This window comes from Mustelus asterias, chromosome 4 (assembly GCF_964213995.1).
Source record: "Mustelus asterias chromosome 4, sMusAst1.hap1.1, whole genome shotgun sequence".
NCBI lineage: Eukaryota > Metazoa > Chordata > Chondrichthyes > Carcharhiniformes > Triakidae > Mustelus > Mustelus asterias.
In genome coordinates this window covers 147,468,743-147,488,332 of record NC_135804.1, presented here as the reverse complement: position 1 = coordinate 147,488,332, position 19,590 = coordinate 147,468,743, and the positions used below count along the sequence as shown (strand labels likewise).

The window sequence follows — 19,590 nt, the reverse complement described above, 5'->3', positions numbered from 1 at the left end:
ACACTAAGGGGCAATTTAGCATGGCCAATCAACCTAACTCGCAAATCTTTGGACTGTGGGAGGAAACTGGGGCACCCGGAGGAAACCCACGCAGACACGGGGAGAATGTGCAAATTCCACAGAGATAATCACCTGAGGCTGGAATTGAACCCGGGTCCCTGGCGCTGTGAAGCAGCAGTGCTAACCACTGTGCCACCGTGCCGCCTCATGTGTCGGAGTATATGGAAGAAGTGGGGTGATTATAATAAACTGCCAGAAGTTTCAAGTACTTTTATTTCTCTTTAACTTTATTCTATTGTAACGTTGTTCTATTTAATTCTTATTTCAGGAATTGACCCTTTCTTTGCTGTAACAGTGTCACTGATGATCATCTTTGCTGTGCTATTCGTCGTGGGTCTTGCCTATTGTATCAGGTATAGCCTTTGGCTAATTACCCTTAATAGTAAAAGGTTTCAAGTCCAAGCATTAAGTTGCAATCTATTCTTCTATCACAGATATTTATGCACATTTTTGGCCATCACCCAATTTTGAATTACTGACAGACAGTGGGCTGGTGGCAGGTTACACTGCATTCATCCTCAGATATTACACAAATTTACATCCGGTGACTGGGGCTAATTTCATCCAGATCTTGCATGAGGGAGTTGATGTGACTTTAAAGTTTCAGACCCGGCCATAGCCCAGTTAAAAGGACTTGTGACTCAGTAGATAATGCCCCTGCCCTTGAGATTCTGGGTTCAAGCCCTACTCCAGGACTTGTTGGCCTTTGAAGGAACATTCATGATGTGGGTCAACAGGCTGCTAATCAATTGGCTAATCCTTCCAACATTTCACAGAATCACAGAACTGTTATAGCGCAGAAAGGGGCCATTTGGCTCAACGTGTCTGCACCAGCTCTCCAAAAAAGCATTTTGAATTAGTGCCATTCCCCTGCCTTTCCCCCGTACCCCTAGCACATTGTTTCTATTCAAGTAATCATCTAACGCCCTCGTGAATGCCTCGATTGAACCTGTCTCCACCACGCTTCCAGGCAGTGCATTCCAGATCTGAACCACTCGTTGTGTGAAAAAGATTTTTCTCACATCACGTTTGCTTCTTTTGCAAGTCACTTTAATCTGATCCCACTCCTTCTTGATTCTTTTACAAGCAGAGACAGTTTCTCCCTATCTGTACTGTCCAGCCCCCTCATGATTTTGAACATCTCCATCAAATCTCCTCTCAGCTTTCTTCTCTCCAAGGAAATCAGTCCCAACCTCTCCAATCTATCCTCATGACTGAAGTTTCTCCTCTCTGGCAGCATTCTTGTGGACCTCTTCTGCACTCTCTCTCTTACCTGCACCTGACTGTGCCTTGGTCTACCATCTCCTCCAAAGGACAGCACCTCTGACTGTGCAGCATTTCCTCAGTAATGCATTGCAGTGTCAGCCTGAATTATGTGCTCAGATCTCAGGAGTGGAAGATGAACATTTAGCCTACTGTCTGAGAGGTGAGAGCTTTGGCACTGCACCAAGGCTGACACATTGAGGACAACTAACAGTAAAAGGGAGTATTTTAACTTATAATTTTCCCATGGTCTGATTTCTAATTTGTCATTTCCAGGCGGAGAATAATCCAAATAAAATTACTGAAGGGCCCAGATAAGATTTTACTGACACTCAATGATGTAACATTTATCAACCCACAGCTCAGTGGAAAGGTTGGTAATTTAGCTAAATATTCATAATATTACCAGTTAAAATCATTTATATTATAATGTATGCATTTTTAATTCACCGTGAGTGGCACGGTGGCACTGTGAGTGGCACAGTGGTTAGCGCTGCTGCCTCACAGTGCCAGGGACCCAGGTTCAATTCCTGGCTTGGGTCACTGTCTGTGGGGAGTCTGCACGTTCTCCCCATGTCTGCGTGGGTTTCCTCCGGGTGCTCCGGTTTCCTCCCACAGTCCGAAAGATGTGCTGGTTAGGTACATTGGCCATGCTAAATTCTCCCTCAGTGTATCCGAACAGGCGCCGGAGTGTGGCGACTAGGGGATTTTCACAGTGACTTCATTGCAGTGTTAATGTAAGCCTACTGGTGACACTAGTAAATAAACTTTAAAACTTAATTTGAAACTTAAAAAATAGTGAGTAAAATCAATATTCTTCATAATTGCGCATGATAAATATCATTTCTGTTTGACTCTTAACATTTCCACGTCTGGTTTTTAAGAAACTCAGTGGTGAAGATAGTCAATTTAGTGAAGGAGGACAAAGCACTTCTGAGACCAGAGACAGGAAGTCTCCAATGTGGTCATACTCAATGAGAAGTCTGACTCCTGCCACCCACGAAAACTCAAATGTAGCAGTTTATGAGGTAATTTTTATTTCGTATTTACATTCGCTGCATTGTGGTTGTAGCATTTACAATTCTAATTTTTAACAGTTAAAAAAAGGCTCTGATTACAAGTAAACTCCTTCGATGGGTGAGAAAGCATTGGGGGGAAGGGAGGGGCAGGGCTAAAAATTAAAAGTCATTTATGCATCCATTTTTACAGTGGAGAGATGCCGAGTGCGTCTGTGTTCCATCCTAGTGGGGAGGTGGGTTACGTCAGTAAAGTAATTAAATTAGACTTTCACAGTGCAGTTAGGAGCTTTGATGTCAGGGCTTGAGAAACCAGACAGCTAAGTGGAGGTGGGAGCTGCTGGCTTCATGAGGTAATCCTTGTAGGCCAGAAGGAGCGGGACTGTTCACCTCCTCTGACCCCTCAACCAAACTCCTGCCAACCGCGACTTCTCTGCTCCACCACCGACCTCACCCCCCACCCTCCCTCCCAGCTGCCCGCATTCTCTGTGATCTTTCCCTCCTTCCCAATTCCCAAGCTCCAGCCTCCCCACCCCCCCACCCTCCACCACCAATTATCTTCTGTCTCGGCTACTATGAAACAGCCCTTGTTTTGTGCTACTCCTGACTGAATACAGCAGGGCTAGGTGTACATTACACCAGTGTGTCCATTCACTGAATTTATCCATATATTACTAATAGGCACCACAGAAGAGTGGGGGTGGGAGCGGGGGGTGCGGGGTGGGGGGTACATGGTGGGGCGGGGGGGGTTCTGAAGAGGATCTTTTCCATTGGTAAAACCTTAATATATAAATCATCAGGGAAATGATTGAAAACTTATAAGCTAATTTTAAAATGGAAGAGAACGAATTAGCGGATATCAAAAGTAGAAAATTGCTAAACTCACCATTGCCTCATTAACATCACATGTCAGCACCAAAATTTTGCCTTTTCCATCGTCATGAATATTTCACAAACAAGTGCAAAGTATTTGCCAATATTTTTGTTTAAAAGTAGTGCCCCTTTAACATGTTTCTGGCTGCTGTGAGGTTTTGTCTTTTATTATATGTAACTATGGCTCCAAGTGCGACTGTTCATCAAGAGGATATCATGCATTCTAAATGAAACTGTTTCCTCTTCGCAGGGTGACTGGGTTTGGTTGAAAAAGTTTCCTCATGAAGCATATGGAAAGATTAAGCCAGGTGCAAATGCTGTGTTTGAAACGGTAGGTTTAAAATCAAACAAAAACAGATGCTGCAAAGTTTAGCCACATTAGCTGGTGAGTGTGGAGTTCAGGTTCTGCCACTGGCACTTTTTGGCCAGGTGATAGGGAGTAATAAAGGAGCATAGGAACAGGATTAGTCATTCAGCTTTCACAGAGACATAGAAACTAGGATCTTCGAGCCTGCTCTACCATTCATTATGATCATGGCTGATCATCAAATTCAATATCCAGATCCCCCAATTACCCCCATATCCCTTGATCCCTTTAGCCCCAAGAGCTATATCTAATTTCTTCTTGAAATCAAGCAATGTTTTGGCCTCAACTACTTTCTGTGGTAGTGAATTCCATTCATTCACCCTCTGGGTGAAGAAATCTCTCCTCACCTCAGTCCTAAAAAGTTCATCCCTTATCCTCAAACTATGACCCCTAGTTCTGGACTCCCCCACCATTGGAAACATTCTTTCTGAATCTACCCTGTCTAACCCTGTTAGAATTTTATAAGTTTCCATGAGGTCCCTTCTCACTTTTCTAAACTCCAGTGAATATTATCCTAACTGGCTTAGTCTCTCCTCATATGACAGACCCACCATCCTAGGAATCAGTCTGCTAAACCTTTGCAGTACTCCCTCTATAGCAAGGACATCCTTCCTCAGAGAAGGGCACCAAAACTGTGCACGATACTCCAGGTGTGGCCTCACCAACACCCTATACAATTGCAGCGAAACATCCCTACCCCTATACTCAAATCCTCTCGCAATGAAGGACAACATACCATTTGCCTTCTTTACTGCCTGCCGTACCAACGCACTTACTTTCAGCGACTGATGCACGAGGACACCAAGGTCTCGCTGAGTATCCGCCTCTCTCAATTTACACCCATTCAAATAATAACCTGTCTTCCTATTATTGCTGCCAAAGTGGATAACCTCACATTGATCCACATTATACTGCATCTGCCAGCTTGAAGCCAGTTCTCTTCATTGCTGATGCTGGATGCGCCATTGACTGATTGTATGTGTTCAAAGGGAAATCAAAAGGAATTTCTCCCTTTTGGAACAGACTTCAAAAGCTGAATGGCTTTGTAAACACAATGATTCTGATAAACTGGGTGAAATTCTCCCATTTCGATACTAAGTGCAGTGGCAGGAAGGTTGGAAGAATTCCACACAGCGTGAGTATCGATAACCTGCAACATTAAAATTCTTGAGACCGATCAGCCGACTGTCAAATCATTTTTCTCAATTAGATAAGCATTTGAATTCCTCTCTTTGCAGCAGTTTCTCAATGATAAATTGGGATTTCACTGAACAGTTTACTGCTTAAAAACAGAACATGATCACTTCATGTTTTCAGCCTCTTGCTTAATCGGGGATCAATATTCATTATGGGTGGGATTTTATGGCCTCGCTCGTCCCAAAACTGTAAAATCCTGCCCGAGGTCAACGGACCTTTCCATGGTCCGCCCCTTGCCCACTCCGATTCCTGTGGTGGACGGGATAGTAAAATTTCGACCTATATCTAGAAATTGTTTTATCAGATGAAAATGTTTATATTGGCTGGTTATGCCGTGATCGAATAGATTGTCCTCCAAAGTTTGTCAAACTGTCCTCATGAAATCAGTATCAATAGAAAGAGTGCAAAAAAGATTTACTAGGATGCTACCGGGACTTGAATGTTTGAGTTATAAGGAGAGGCTGGATAGACTGGGACTTTTTTCCCTGGAGCGTAGAAGGCTGAGAGGTGATCTTATAGAGGTCTATAAAATAATGAGGGGCACAGATCAGCTAGATAGTCAATATCTTTTCCCAAAGGTAGGGGAGTCTAAAACTAGAGGGCATAGGCTTAAGGTGCGAGGGGAGAGATACAAAAGTGCCCAGAGGGGCAATTTTTTCACACACAGGGTGGTGAGTATCTGGAACAAGCTTCCAGAAGTAGTAGTAGAGGCGGGTACAATTTTGTCTTTTAAAAAGCATTTAGACAGTTACATGGATAAGATGGGTATAGAGGGATATGGAGCAAATGCAGGCAATTGGGATTAGCTTCGGGGTTTAAAAAAAAAAGGGTGGCATGGACAAGTTGGGCTGAAGGGCCTGTTTCCATGCTGTAAACCTCTATGTCTCTATGTATCCCAACTCATGTAAAGCTAAGTAGCCTGTTACTGCATTACACAACAATGGGCAACTCATTTCATGGGCCTTAGAATAACGTACTAAAAATGAATAAAATGAATAAAGTTCCAAAACAACACACAGCATGACCCTTGCAGCATGTGTCAGGGTAAGATGTGCTGTGATTACTTCTGTGTCATTTTGACACATTGCAAGACAATGGGGGTGGCATGGTGACACAGCGGTTAGCAATGCTGCCTCACATCACCAGGGACCTGGTTTGATTCCCGGCTTGGGTCACTGTCTGTGTGGAGTTTGTACGTTCTCCCTGTGTCTGCGTGGGTTTCCTCCGGGTACTCTGATTTCCTCCACAGTCTGAAAGATGTGCTGGTTGGGTGCATTGACCATGCTGAACTCTCCCTCAGTGTACCCGAACAGGTGCCGGAGTGTGGCAACTAGGGGATTTTCACAGTAACTTCATTGCAGTGTTAATATAAGCCGACCTGTGACACAAATAAATAAAACTTTAAACAGTACATTTACTGCTCCTAACGTCTGCCTCACAGCATCATGGGATGCTGAAAGGCAAAGCTGTAGCTGGCCCAGCAATATCTCACCCTTCACCCACCCAGAGAGCAGGCTGCCTCAGTACAAACAGACCACTTTGTCTGTTCTATACACGCATGCACTGAAATCTGTCTGACACCTTCATTCTTGACAGGCGAGGTTGTCATATCTTGTAAACTGCACATCTATCCACAGAAAGATAATCATTTCCAGGGAACTATGTCTTTGACAGGCATTATTGAGGATAAAGCAATAGGAGGTCAATGTGAAATCATTTTAGAAACATTCTGAAAATTTGGCAGACCCCTTGAAAAGTTCTTGTGAATCTCTAGGGGGCCTAATGAATTTCAACACAGCCAATTGCTATATGTCAAATACTGGATATTAACATTGAATCATGGAATCACAGAATGGTAATAGCACAGAAGGCAATTCAGCCCATCATATCTGTCCTAGCCCTCTGAATGGGTAATTCACTTACTGCCACTCCCCTGCCTTTTCCCTGTAGCTCTGCAATTTTCTTCCTTTTCAGATAATGATCCAATTCCTTTCTCAAGCTGTCAATTGAACCCAACTCTACCACACTGTCTGGTAGTGCATTCCAAATCCTAACCATAGAATCATAGAATCCTTCCAGTGCCAAAGGAGACCATTTGGCCCATCGAGTACCCAAAGATTTGGAGTACTGCGTCCAGTTCTGGTCGCCGCACTACCAGAAGGACGTGGAGGCTTTAGACAGAGTGCAGAGAAGGTTTACCAGGATGTTGCCTGGTATGGAGGGTCTTAGCTATGAGGAGAGATCGGGTAAACTGGGCTTGTTCTCCCTGGAAAGACGGAGAATGAGGGGAGACCTAATAGAGGTGTACAAAATTATGAAGGGTATAGATGGGGTGAACAGTGGGAAGCTTTTTCCCAGGTCGGAGGTGACAATCACGAGGGCTCAAGGTGAGAGGGGCGAGGTAGAACTCAGATATCAGAGGGACGTTTTTTACACAGAGAGTGGTGGGGGCCTGGAATGCGCTGCCAAGTAGGGTGGTGGAGGCAGACACGCTGACATCGTTTAAGACTTACCTGGATAGTCACATGAGCAGTCTGGGAATGGAGGGATACAAACGAATGGTCTAGTTGGACCAATAAGCGGCACAGACTTGGAGGGCCGCAGGGCCTGTTTCCTGTGCTGTGCTGTTCTTTGAGTCTGCACCGACTCTCTGAAAGAACATCCGCGTATTTACCATGGCTAATCCACCTAACCTACACATCGTTGGGCACCAAGGGGCAATTTAGCATGGCCAATCCTAACCTGCACATCTTTTGGACTGTGGGAGGAAACTGGAGCACCCGAAGGAAACCCACGCAGACACAGGGAGAATGTGCAAGCCCCACACAGACAGTCACCAAAGACCAGAATCAAACCCAGGCCCCTGGTGCTGTGAGGCAGCAATGCTAACTACTGTGCCACCATGCCACCACTCACTGTGTGGAAAAGCTTTTCTTCTTGTCTCCATTGCTTCTTTTGCCAGTCAATTTTAACTTTGTGCCCTCTGGTTCTTGATCCTTCCAGCACTGGGGGCAGTTTCTCCCAATCTGTCCTGTCCGGACCACTCATGATTTTGAACATCTCTATCAAATCTCTCCTGGTGACATGTGTACACCATAAGAGAGATACAGTAAAATGCAGTAAAATAATACAAAACAGGACACTGCCATTCTACCCATCAATCTGGTTAGGGGATCATAGTTTTCATCAAAAGTGTATAGCAAAATTTATTTTTGTGTGGGTAGAGGTTTATTCTGATTGATTGAAATCTGTCTTTTCTATGGTCAAACCTATTGATAGATTTTCATTGCTTTAGATTAAGGACTTTAGGCATGAAAACATAAACATTTTCCTTGGATTCTTCTTTGACTGTGGAATGCTTGCTATTGTGACGGAGTTCTGCACCCGTGGGAGTCTGCTAGATCTGCTGAGGAATGAAGATGTAAAATTGGACTGGATGTTCAAATCATCACTCCTGCTGGATCTGATCAAGGTTGATGATATTCCTGATATTATTGGCCCTTCCTGCTCCTGTCAACATTGCAGAGACTGATACTGTTAAACCATGCAATATAGTCTTACTACAGGGGGGGAAGATTAATTTTACATTACAAGAATGGAACCTGAGCTAATCTTCATTGAGTCATTCACCAAGAGATTTTAAATGGAAGGGAATGTATGCCAATGCAGTATGCAAAGGGACGTTGTTGCATTTCATTACAAATTGCTGATTGTGTCAGAGTACTTTAATAAACAAATACAAAAGGGGCCAGGAAAGAAAGATTAGCATTTCCATCAATAGCACCTGTCACAACCGCAGGATGTCACTTTACTGACTTCAAGTTGTTGTTGTTCGTGTATCTTCACACCCATTTTTTTCCCCCATTGGGGAATAGTGGGGGAAGTGATGGGAGGATTTCTGTGCTGATTGTCGGTCCGTTGAACCAAGTTGAATGCTCCTTCTGTGACCAACAAGTCCTGGTGTTGGACTCGAATCCAGAGCTTCTGATCCAGTGGTAGGAGTGCTACCACCGTGCCACAATGCCTCCCACTGAATTAAAGAATGGTCACCTTTGTATTATAGGAATCATGACAAGCTGCTACATACAGCAATGTGCTCCAAAAAAGCCCTATTATACCTTTCCGCCCAATTTTGTATTGAGTAGCTGATTTCAACTCCAGCAATTGTACAGGTGTTGCAAATCATGTTGCTGCTCTCTGAGTAGGGGGAACAGGAAGTATTCCCACAACACTAGGTTAAAGTCCAACAGGTTTATTTGGTAGCACGAGCTTTCAGAGCGCTACTCCTTCATTAGGTGAGTGAAGGAGCAGCGCTCCGAAAGCTCATGCTACCAAATAAACCTGTTGGACGTTAATCTAGTGTTGTGAGGCTACTTACCGTGCCTACCCCAGTCCAACGCCGGAAACCCCACATCATCAGTAGGGAGAGGGGAAAGCAGCCAGAGGTTCTTACCTCCAATCCTGTTTAATGATCCCTGCTGGAAAATACTGTGCCCATTTTGTAAAGAGAGGATCGGGTTTGGCTGTAGTGCCCGAATGGACAAATAGGTTGCCAGTGATAAGTGCCAATTATTTATGGAATTACAACATGAATGAATCAGTATTTTCAGTGCTATCATTGAGATCATTACAAAAATCCCAAAATATCTGTATCCAATATTGTTTTTGTTGCTCTGTAAAATATATATATGGGAGAAAACACACGATATCAGTTAGCATTGAAATAAAGTATTTGATTATTTCATTGGATATAAAGGTGCTATGCCATCATATTCACACACAGCTCTAGGTGACATCCAATTGCCAACCAACCATCATTAAGCACCCCTCATTGTTGATTTGTGTGGTATTACATAGAATTGTGGACTGTGTATCAGAATGAGAAGAATGATTTAAATATTATTTAGTCTGAAAATGATAAGCAAATTCAACGCAAGTAATTGGACAATTTTCCATTCATCTACCACCACAGGGCATGAGGTATTTACACCATCGAGATTATGTGCATGGAAACCTGAAGTCACGAAATTGTGTGGTAGATGGACGCTTTGTCCTTAAAGTGACGGATTATGGATTTATCGACGTGGCTAAAGCCCAAAACATTCCATTGATGGAACCTCCAGCAGAAGGTAAAACAGGCTGAGCAGATTGAATTTAATGCGTCTCACCTTGATGTACATTTATTGTAATAAGTCTTCCATATGCAATCCATGCCAACTTTTCTTATTGAGCTGGGAGCTGGGCAATCGGCAATTGTTATACATTAAGCTGTCGTGTTTTTTCTAAATTCTTTTCTGGGATGCGGACATCACTGGTAAGGCCAGAATTTGTTGTCCATCTCTTGAACTGCGTGGCTTGCCACACCATTGCAGAGGGCAGTTAAACGCTAACCAGATTGCTGTGGATCTGGAGTCACATGTAGACCAGACCAGGTAAGCGTGGCAGATTTCCTTCCCTGAAGGACATTAGTGAACCAGATGGGTTTATGCGACAATGGTTTCATGGCACCATTACTGAGGCTATCTTTTTAATTCCAGATTATTACGAGAATTGAAATTCCACCAGCTGCCACCGTCTCTTCCGTCTGTGACGTATTCATGTATTTTGAGCCTTGAAATCACACTGTGTGATGATCACTTAGCATGTCAAATTAAATTCCTTCTTTCACTATTCCAACAGAGGCATATATTTATTATAATAGGTTCATGCCTCTGTGAAATAACATTGCTCAAAAGCATTAAGTGCCCATGTGCTAATCCTCATAGAATGTTATTTTGAAACCTTTCTGCCTTACAGATATTTGGGTTGTAAAAATACTTTTTGGAAGTTTCAAACCAATTGCTTCTACAATTTGATTTCAGAAATGACTATGTAGGGATTATACCGTAATGAAGGGCAGTATATTATAGTGAGGAAAGGCTGTGTGTATCCTAGCTGCAATGTGGTGGCTCCTCCAAATAGCTACTGATTGTACAAGATTCTATCTAACCAGAGGTGGTCGGCTATTTAGACACTGTGAAGCCATCAAAGCAAAACCAGTCCTGTTCTCACCCAGTGCCACATGCACCTGATTAACTCTCGCAGTTAAAAACATACAAGCTGCTCCTGACAAATCTGTTGTTTTCTTCATTCTTTTTTCATTCTTTATTGGTATTGCATCATAAAGCAGTCATCTATATGTTAATTATTCAAAAACTTATGAAACTGCTGATAAATTACTTCAACACAATGGTGAACAGCCCTGCAAAGATAATTAACCAGAGGTAAAATGCTTTGGGTTATCCTGAGTGATAGAAATTGCTACTTTCTTTCTTCCTGAAGGTTAGCACTGTGAACTTTGCAATCATTTTAAAATGCCACAGTTTCACAGAATCACAGAATTGTTAGTGCAGCAGGAGGCCATTTGGCCCGTTGGGCAGGACTTTCCGGCAGCACTCGCCTCAAAACCGGAAAATCCCACCCGAGGTCAACAGACCTTGCATGGTCCACCGCCCACCACCCCCCCCCCGCCCACCACCCCCCCCCCCCCCCCCGCCACCGCCCACCCCCACCCCCGCACACCCTGTTCCCTTCCCGCTCCCCCCCCCCACCCCACAATCCCACCTGCTACGATTCCTGTGGCGAGTGCCCCCCCCCCGGCAATCCCACCTGCTACGATTCCTGTGGCGAGCGGGATGAGGAAAATTCTCTCCATTGCGTCAGCACCAGCTCTCCAAATGGGCATTATGACTTAGTGCCATTCCCCTACCTTTTGCCCATACCCCGCACATTGTTTCTATTATGTAATGTCCTCTTGAATGGCTCGATTCAACCTGCCTCCACCATACCTCCAGGCAGAGCAATCCAGATCCCACCCACTCGCTGTGTGAAAAAGTCTTTTTTCTCGCATCACATTTGCGTCTTTTGCAAATCATTTTAAATTTGATCCTTTTTCAAGCAGATTCTCCCTAACTACTCTGTCCAGATCCCTTATGATGTTGAACATCTCTATCAAATCGCCTCTGAACCTTCTTCTCTCCAAGGAGAACAGTGCTAACTTCTCCAATCTATTCTCATCACTGAAGTTTCTCATCCCGGGAACAATTCTTGAAAGTTGAGGTGCTTATTAAATAATTGTGGGTGGAGGATAGCAGGAAGCCAGAGGAACCATATGTTAGTGTCATCAACTATGAACAAGTGATACAATATGTTTCGGCCTCATTTATGTCAGACAATCATTTAATGCGTTTCTGCACAGATGGAAAATACTTAACAAATGCTTTCTTCACAAAGCCTTTTACGAAGCCCCCATATATTATGCAGCACTTTTACAATATACCACACAAACCATATTACAATGTACACTTTAGGTAATACCCACCATGAAGTGCAAGTGGTAAAGCAAGTGTTCATAAATGCCTGTTATTGAGAGGAACAAATATTCACAAACCCCAAAACAGACACTATGAAAAACAGCTACAAAACTGACTTCAATAAAACGAATGATAGCTTTCCTCGTAAAGGTCATTTCCATTGAGGGCATGTTTGTTATGCAAAAAAAAAAATTAGTCATAACAGTAAAGTGTTGTAATGGAAAATAATGAGGCAGTGTACATGTTGTCAAAACAAATTATTGCATTCAACGTATAAATGCATTATTTATTTGTTAGTCGTGCACCTAAAACAGGTAGAAGCCAATGTACTTGACGGGTGAATGCAGTAATTTGTTTTGACGACATTTGCACTGTGTTGTTATCTTCCTATACAGCATTTTACTATATTGGCTGGGTGGAAATGACTCTCATTTCTACTAATGAGAGAAGTGTATCAGAAATTCAGGTATTGTTCATGTACACTGGTATCTGGTCCAGAACTCCCCGGCTGCGCACCCCCTGCCATGGATTTCCTTTCAGAGCACTGCTCCTTCGTCAGGTGAGTGGGAGTTCTGTTCACAAACAGGGCATATAAAGACACAAACTCAATTTACAGAATAATGATTGGAATGCAAGTCTTTACAGCTAATCAAGTCTTAAAGGTACAGACAATGTGAGTGGAGGGAGCACTAAGCACAGGTTAAAGAGATGTGTATTGTCTCCAGACAGTTAGTGAGATTTTGCAAGTCCAGGCAAGTCGTGGGGGTTACTATCTGTACTCACTATCTCTCCACTCACATTGTCTGTACCTTTAAGTTTTGATTAGCTGTAAACACTCGCATTCCAATCATTATTCTGTAAATTGAGTTTGTGTCTTTATATGCCCTGTTTGTGAACAGAAATCCCACTCACCTGACGAAGGAGCAGCGCTCCGAAAGCTAGTGGCTTGTGCTACCAAATAAACCTGTTGGACTTTAACCTGGTGCTGTGAGACTTCTTACTGTGTTTACCCCAGTCCAACGCCGGCATCTCCACATCATGGATTTCCTGGCAGCATGGGGTGGCTTCAGTGGGAATTCTCATTGACAGTTGCGGGACCAGAAGATCCCACCGCCAGCAGACGGTGTGCCACCACCGAGAAAAACACTGAGGAGATGTGGATCTGACAAATACAGTCCATGTGGAAGATTTGTGAAGAAATCATTCTATATACAGATATATACCCTTTACTTTATATACATTCTATATACAGATATATACCCTTTACTTTATATACATTCTATATACAGATATATACCCTTTACTTTATATACATTCTATGTACAGATATATACCCTTTACTTTATATACATTCTATATACAGATATATACCCTTTACTTCTTTCGTTCCTGTGCTGTCTGGGTTTGATTTTACAATTGTTAAAAAGTTATTCTAACCTCCCTATCTCTCTTGCAATCACTTACCAAGCTCAGCCTCTCAAACTGCAAAGAAACAAGGCACAGCAAAAGAGTGAAAAAGACAAAAATTAAGAAGGGAATAAGACTATGCAACCACTGAAATAATAGATAAAGATAGGTCTAAAAACAAAAAAAACTTCAAAGAGCAGATGAAGACTGTTAGGCCCAACAAGGCTGTCCCTTCATAGAATCCTACAGTGCAGAAGGAGGGCATTCAGCCCATCGAGTCTGCACCGACCACAATCCCACCCACCCCCTATCTCCGTAGCCCCATGCATTTGCCCTAGCTAGTCCCCCTGATAGTGAAGGGCAATTTAGCATGGCCAATCTGCCTAACCTGCACATCTTTGGACTGTGGGAGGAAACCGGAGGAAACCCACGCAGACATGGGGAGAATATGCAGACTCCACACAGACAGTGACCCAAGCCTGGAATTGAACCCGGGTCACTGGCACTGTGAGGCAGCAGTGCCAACCACTGTGCCACCGTGCCGCCCTTGTTCAACAACCTATTCATCACCTTCTCACCATTTCTCTTCAATCACATCTCGTGCCAAAGCATATCTAATTGTACCTTAGATTCCATTTTTTACTGTTTGCTTCAATGGTCACCCTGAGTAAAATATTCCATGTGTTTAACATGCTTTGCAGCTTATACAGGTACCAATAACTCTACGTTTTACTTGTGCAGCATGATTCAGTCAAGGTTATTTTTTGGAAGTGGAATATTTTATCCAGTAATTTCAAGCAAACAATGTAAATAATTCAGAAAAGCAGAACCTAGGAATGTTAATAAATACTCACATAACTTAAATTAACATTTGAACTCTTCATCTTCATCACCGATTTATCTGAATGAACATCATTAATTCTCATGATTCAATGAAGGCAAATCAAATTCTCCTTTCTTTCACAGAGAACAAATCTAATCACTTAGATTCTGAAAATGTGGAAAAATTGTATTAGTTGGTGCTGTATCCTTTCAAGGGGACATTATTCTTGCTGTGATTAGATGATCAGGCATGTACATGGTAACAACATAGAGCTGAACAAGAAGATCCCAGATTGGAACCATTCACGGCTTCTTGGAGCGTGTAACGACAAAAGGGGGGTAACTACAGGCCGGTTAGCTTAATGTCTGTAGTTGGGAAAATGCTGGAATCCATCATTAAAGAAGAAATAGCAGGCCATCTGGATAAGAATGGTTCGATTAAGCAGACGCAGCATGGATTCATGAGGGGAAAGTCGTGCTTGACGAACTTGTTGGATTTTTATGAAGATGTGACTAGTGCGGTTGACGGAGGGGAACTGGTGGATGCGGTGTTTTTGGATTTCCAAAAGGCGTTTGATAAGGTGCCTCACAAAAGGTTGCTGAAGAAGATTGGGTCACACGGAGTTGGGGGTAGGGTGTTAGCATGGATTGGGGATTGGCTATCCAACAGGAAGCAGAGAGTCGGAATAAATGGGTGCTTTTCTGGTTGGCAGATGGTAACTAGTGGCGTGCCGCAGGGATCAGTACTGGGGCCTCAACTATTTACCATTTATATAGACGATCTGGAGGAGGGGACTGAGTGTACGGTAACAAAGTTTGCAGACGACTCAAAGATAAGTGGAAAAGTGAATCGTGTGGAGGGCGTAGAAGGTCTGCAGAGAGATTTGGACAGGCTGAGTGAGTGGGCGAGGATCTGGCAGATGGAGTATAACGTTAACAAATGCGAGGTTATTCACTTTGGAAGAATAGCAAATTGGATTATTATCTAAATGGAAAGAAATTACAACATGCTGCTGTGCAGAGGGACCTGGGGGTCCTTGTGCATGAGACGCAAAAACCCAGTCTGCAGGTGCAACAGGTGATCAAGAAGGCAAATGGGATGTTGGCCTATATCGCAAGGGGATAGAATATAAAAGCAGAGATGTCTTGCTGCGTCTGTACAGGGCATTGGTGAGGCCGCAGCTGGAATACTGTGTGCAGTATTGGTCCCCTTATTAGGATATATTGGCCTTGGAGGGAGTGCAGAGAAGGTTTACCAGGTTGATACCAGAGATGAGGGGTGTTGATTATGAGGAGAGACTGAGCAGATTGGGTTTGTACTCGTTGGAATTTAGAAGGCTGAGGGGGGATCTTATAGGGACCTATAAGATAATGAAGGGGTTGGATAGGGTAGAGATGGAGAGATTCTTTCCACTTAGAAAGGAAAATAGAACTAGAGGGCACAGCCTCAAAATAAAGGTTTAGGACAGAGTTGAGGAGGAAGTTCTTCTCTCAGAGGGTGGTGAATCTCTGGAATTCTCTGCCCACTGAGGTGGTGGAGGCTACCTCGCTGAATATGTTTAAAGCGCGGATGGATGGATTCCTGATCGGTAAGGGAATTAGGGGTTATAGGGAGCAGGCGGGTGAGTGGAACTGATCCACTTCAGATCAGCCATGATCTTATTGAATGGCGGGGCAGGCTCGAGGGGCTAGATGGCCTACTCCTGCTCCTATTTCTTATGTTCTTATGTTTGGGGATGTGATGACATTGGGCGGAATTTTACCGGCACGTCCGCCCGAGTTCATACGATCCCGCTCGAGGCCAACAGAGAAGGCCGTTCTCCGAGCCGCCCCTGCCCCCGGAATCAGGGCGGGCGTGCCGGTAAAATTCCGGCCAGTGGGTGCTGTTTATGATGTTGTTGTGCTGGTTTTCAATAATATGGTACGCCGGTGGGTCAAAAGGTCAGGAACTCACCCAAGTTATTTAAATTGCAAATGACAAGCCAATTAATGTAATTCATGATCCAACTCAATGCTATAGTATGTTCAGAAGGCAATAATGCACCTTCAAGGTGAGACTCATAACAAATGGGGAATCTCTTTTCTTATGGGTGAGCTTGTTTCAGTGTGTTTTCAAACTGCACCTGAGACCAGAGTCTCAGCTTCGCAGTTCAAACGCCATTGACTGCAGCGACTGTGTTTCGAGCTCAAAACTTAGTCTCTTCAGTGTAATGTCTTTATTGAACTTAGTGTAAAGTGGCTGCCTACTGGGAGACCCTCGAGGCAGAGTTCACATGACTATGGCAAGCCAGATCGGACGTGTAGTAATAATTGCATTTCAAATGCAATCATGGGCGGGATGGTGGCACACTGCTGCCTCACAGCGCCAGGGACCCGGGTTTGATTCCAGTCTCGGGTCACTGTCTGTATGAAATTTGCATGTTCTTCGCGTGTCTGCGTGGGTTTCCACCAGATGCTCCAGTTTCCTCCCACAGTCCAAAGATGTGTGGGTTAGGTGGATTGGCCATGCTAAATTGGCCCTTATTGTCAGGGGGATTAGCAGGGTAAATATGTGGGGTTGGGGGAATAGGGCCTGTGTGGGATTGGAGTCGGTGCAAACTCGATGGGCCGAATGGCCTCCTTCTGCACTGTAGGGATTCTATGAAAATCCAAACATTCCCCATTTCTTAACAAACAGAAGATATAAGAATTCCTCTGTTCTGAATAAGCAAAAGACAAATTTGCCTGTACAATCACGTGTCACTGTGAGTTACCCTAGTCACTCATTGTACCACAACTGTTTTCATGCATTAACAAACTGTTCGTTATTCACCCTCAGCTGCCGCATATGCATTGCAAATGTAGTCATTAAATCAAGTAGTTCTCTTAATGGTAGACGTGTGCTTTGCCATTGGCTGTATTTCAGCATGTTGTTCCCTCTCTGGGAAGTGTCATTCCCGTGGCACTTGTTATTGCCGTGGTGACTGTTGCTGTTGTTCCACTTCCATTGTTGGGGACCAGTGGACCTATGGGAGTGATGGTCATTCTGTACTCTGTGCAGTTGGTGACATCCCACCTTCCTGATCAGCTGCTGTCTGTTTTTGCTGTTCTTTGGATAGATTTAGGGTGGAATACAATTTGCGGCATGCTCTCGCCAGCAGTACGAAAAGTATTGGTTCCAGCTTGTTAATTAAATCTGTTTAAATCTCATAGTTTTGCCATTGCAAGTTGAAACATTGCCAGTACTGTCGTATATCTCCTTTCATTTCTACAGGAGCTGGGAGTGGAAGTTTTACGGCCAACTTTGTCTCACCCAGTATTTTACTTGCAACTTTCAGCTTGTGTTAACTTTGCTTAGTCTGTGTCTTTTTTCAAGCAGCTTTTAGGAGGTTGGAACATTTAGAATCCCTACAATACAGAAGGAGGCCATTCAGCCCATCAACTCTGTACTGACCACAATGCCACCCAGGCCCTATTCCTGTAACCCCATATATTTACCCTGCTAATCCCCCGACACTAAGGGGCAATTTAGCCTGACCAATCCACCTACCTGCACATCTTTGGATTGTGGGAGGAAACCAGAGCACCCAGAGGAAACCCACACAGAGACGGGGAGAATGTGCAACCTCTACATAGACAGTGACCTGAGGCCGGAATTGAACCTGGGTCCCTGGCACTGTGAGGCAGCAGTGTTAAACACTGTTCCACCGTGCTGCCCATTTCTTCCAGCTTTTCAAAACTCAATTCCAGCTTCACTTCTGACACCATGTTACATGATCTGAGACTAAGTAATGTCTTTCTAGTGTGGCATCTTAATTGAACTGTAATGTGTCTGCCTGCAGGGAGTCCTTCATGGTAGAGGTCACATCACTAAGATAAGCCAGGACATCCCCCTTTTCATAATGAACAATAGACACAAACAGGCTGCTCATGTGAATAAGAACTAGAAGCAGGAGTAGGCCATTTGGCCCCTCAAGCCTGCCCCACCATTCAATAAGCTCATGGCTGATCTTTTTGTGGACTCAGCTCCACTTACCCACCCGCTCACCATAACCCTTAATTCCTTAATGAACAGAGAGGAATCTTAAGGATATTTTTGCATGAGGAGGACTCTGATTTAGAGGGCTCTTTTGATTGAATTGTCTCTTGTCCATTACCCAAGGATGAGAGATGAAAAGTGTTTGACAGAGATGGGGATTGTGGTCTCAATTGGAGGCGCAACCTCCAGTGAGGAGCGAAGAATTAGGAGGAGAAGGGTGAGGCTGAAGATGCTGTGGTTCTTCAGGAAGAGCCCAGAACAGCATCAGACCCTGAGGGTCAGGAGGAACCCAGAACGCTCAGCGGAGGAGCGGACTATCTTATGCTGCCCCAGAGGTATACAGGAAGAGATTTAGCTATCTGCTAAAGTGAAACTCAGTGCATTAGGCTTTCTATATATACTGTAACATCACGCTGTAAGATGCTCGCTGGGGAGCCCGGTGGCACAGTGGTTAGCACTGTTGCCTCATAGTGCCAGGGACCTGGGTTCGATTCCTGACTTGGGTAACTGCCTGTGCGGAGTTTGCACATTCTCCCCGTGCCTGTGGGTTTCCTCCGGGTGCTCCGATTTCCTCCCATAGTACAAAGGTGTGCGGGTTAGGTGGATTGGCCATGCTAAATTGACCCTTAGTGTCAGGGGGACTAGCAGGGTAAATAAGTGGGTCTAGGGATAGGGGCTGGGTGGGATTGTGGTCGGTGCAGACTCGATGGGCCAAATGGCCTCCTTCTACACTGTAGGGCTTCTGTGTTTAAGAGATCTTGTTGAACTGCGTTGAGGGCCAACAGATGCCTGTCACATTGAGGGTGGCAATGGCGCTGAACCTCTTTGCAACAAGCTCCTTCCACCCAGCTTGTGGAGACCGCAGTGGGATAACACATCCTGCTGCACACCATTGAAAAAAGGTGTTCACAGGTGCAGTGTTCTGAAGAGCTGAGAACTACACCTTCTTCATGCAGGGTGTCTATAGCCAGATGGATAGAGCCCAAGGATTTGCAGTGATTTCCCCAATGTGCAGGGAGCCATTGACTGCATGCATAAAGCCAGAAATGCCAAACGGTGGGAAAGTTGCTGAATTAAAAAAATTGTACAGCTATGAGGATTGATATGGTTGGCAGATATTAGCAACAACTTAAACTGAGAAATTTGAAAACCTTTAGTATGCAGAGTAGTTGCGCTCAGTTGATCATCTGATGGGTCCGCTGACACTGTGCAGCG

At 44.1% G+C, this 19,590-nt stretch overlaps 1 protein-coding gene across 1 annotated transcript in view; it reads left to right on the top strand.

Annotated features, from left to right (window-relative positions):
- Window positions 1–19,590, top strand: part of LOC144493177 (retinal guanylyl cyclase 2-like) — a 58,985-nt gene that overhangs the window by 16,912 nt on the left and 22,483 nt on the right. Inside the window, exons 4-9 of the mRNA XM_078212073.1 lie at window positions 329–413; window positions 1,600–1,696; window positions 2,208–2,351; window positions 3,463–3,543; window positions 8,072–8,248; window positions 9,749–9,905. Of these exons, the coding sequence (XP_078068199.1) occupies window positions 329–413; window positions 1,600–1,696; window positions 2,208–2,351; window positions 3,463–3,543; window positions 8,072–8,248; window positions 9,749–9,905 (741 nt within the window). The remainder of the gene's footprint in view (window positions 1–328; window positions 414–1,599; window positions 1,697–2,207; window positions 2,352–3,462; window positions 3,544–8,071; window positions 8,249–9,748; window positions 9,906–19,590) is intronic.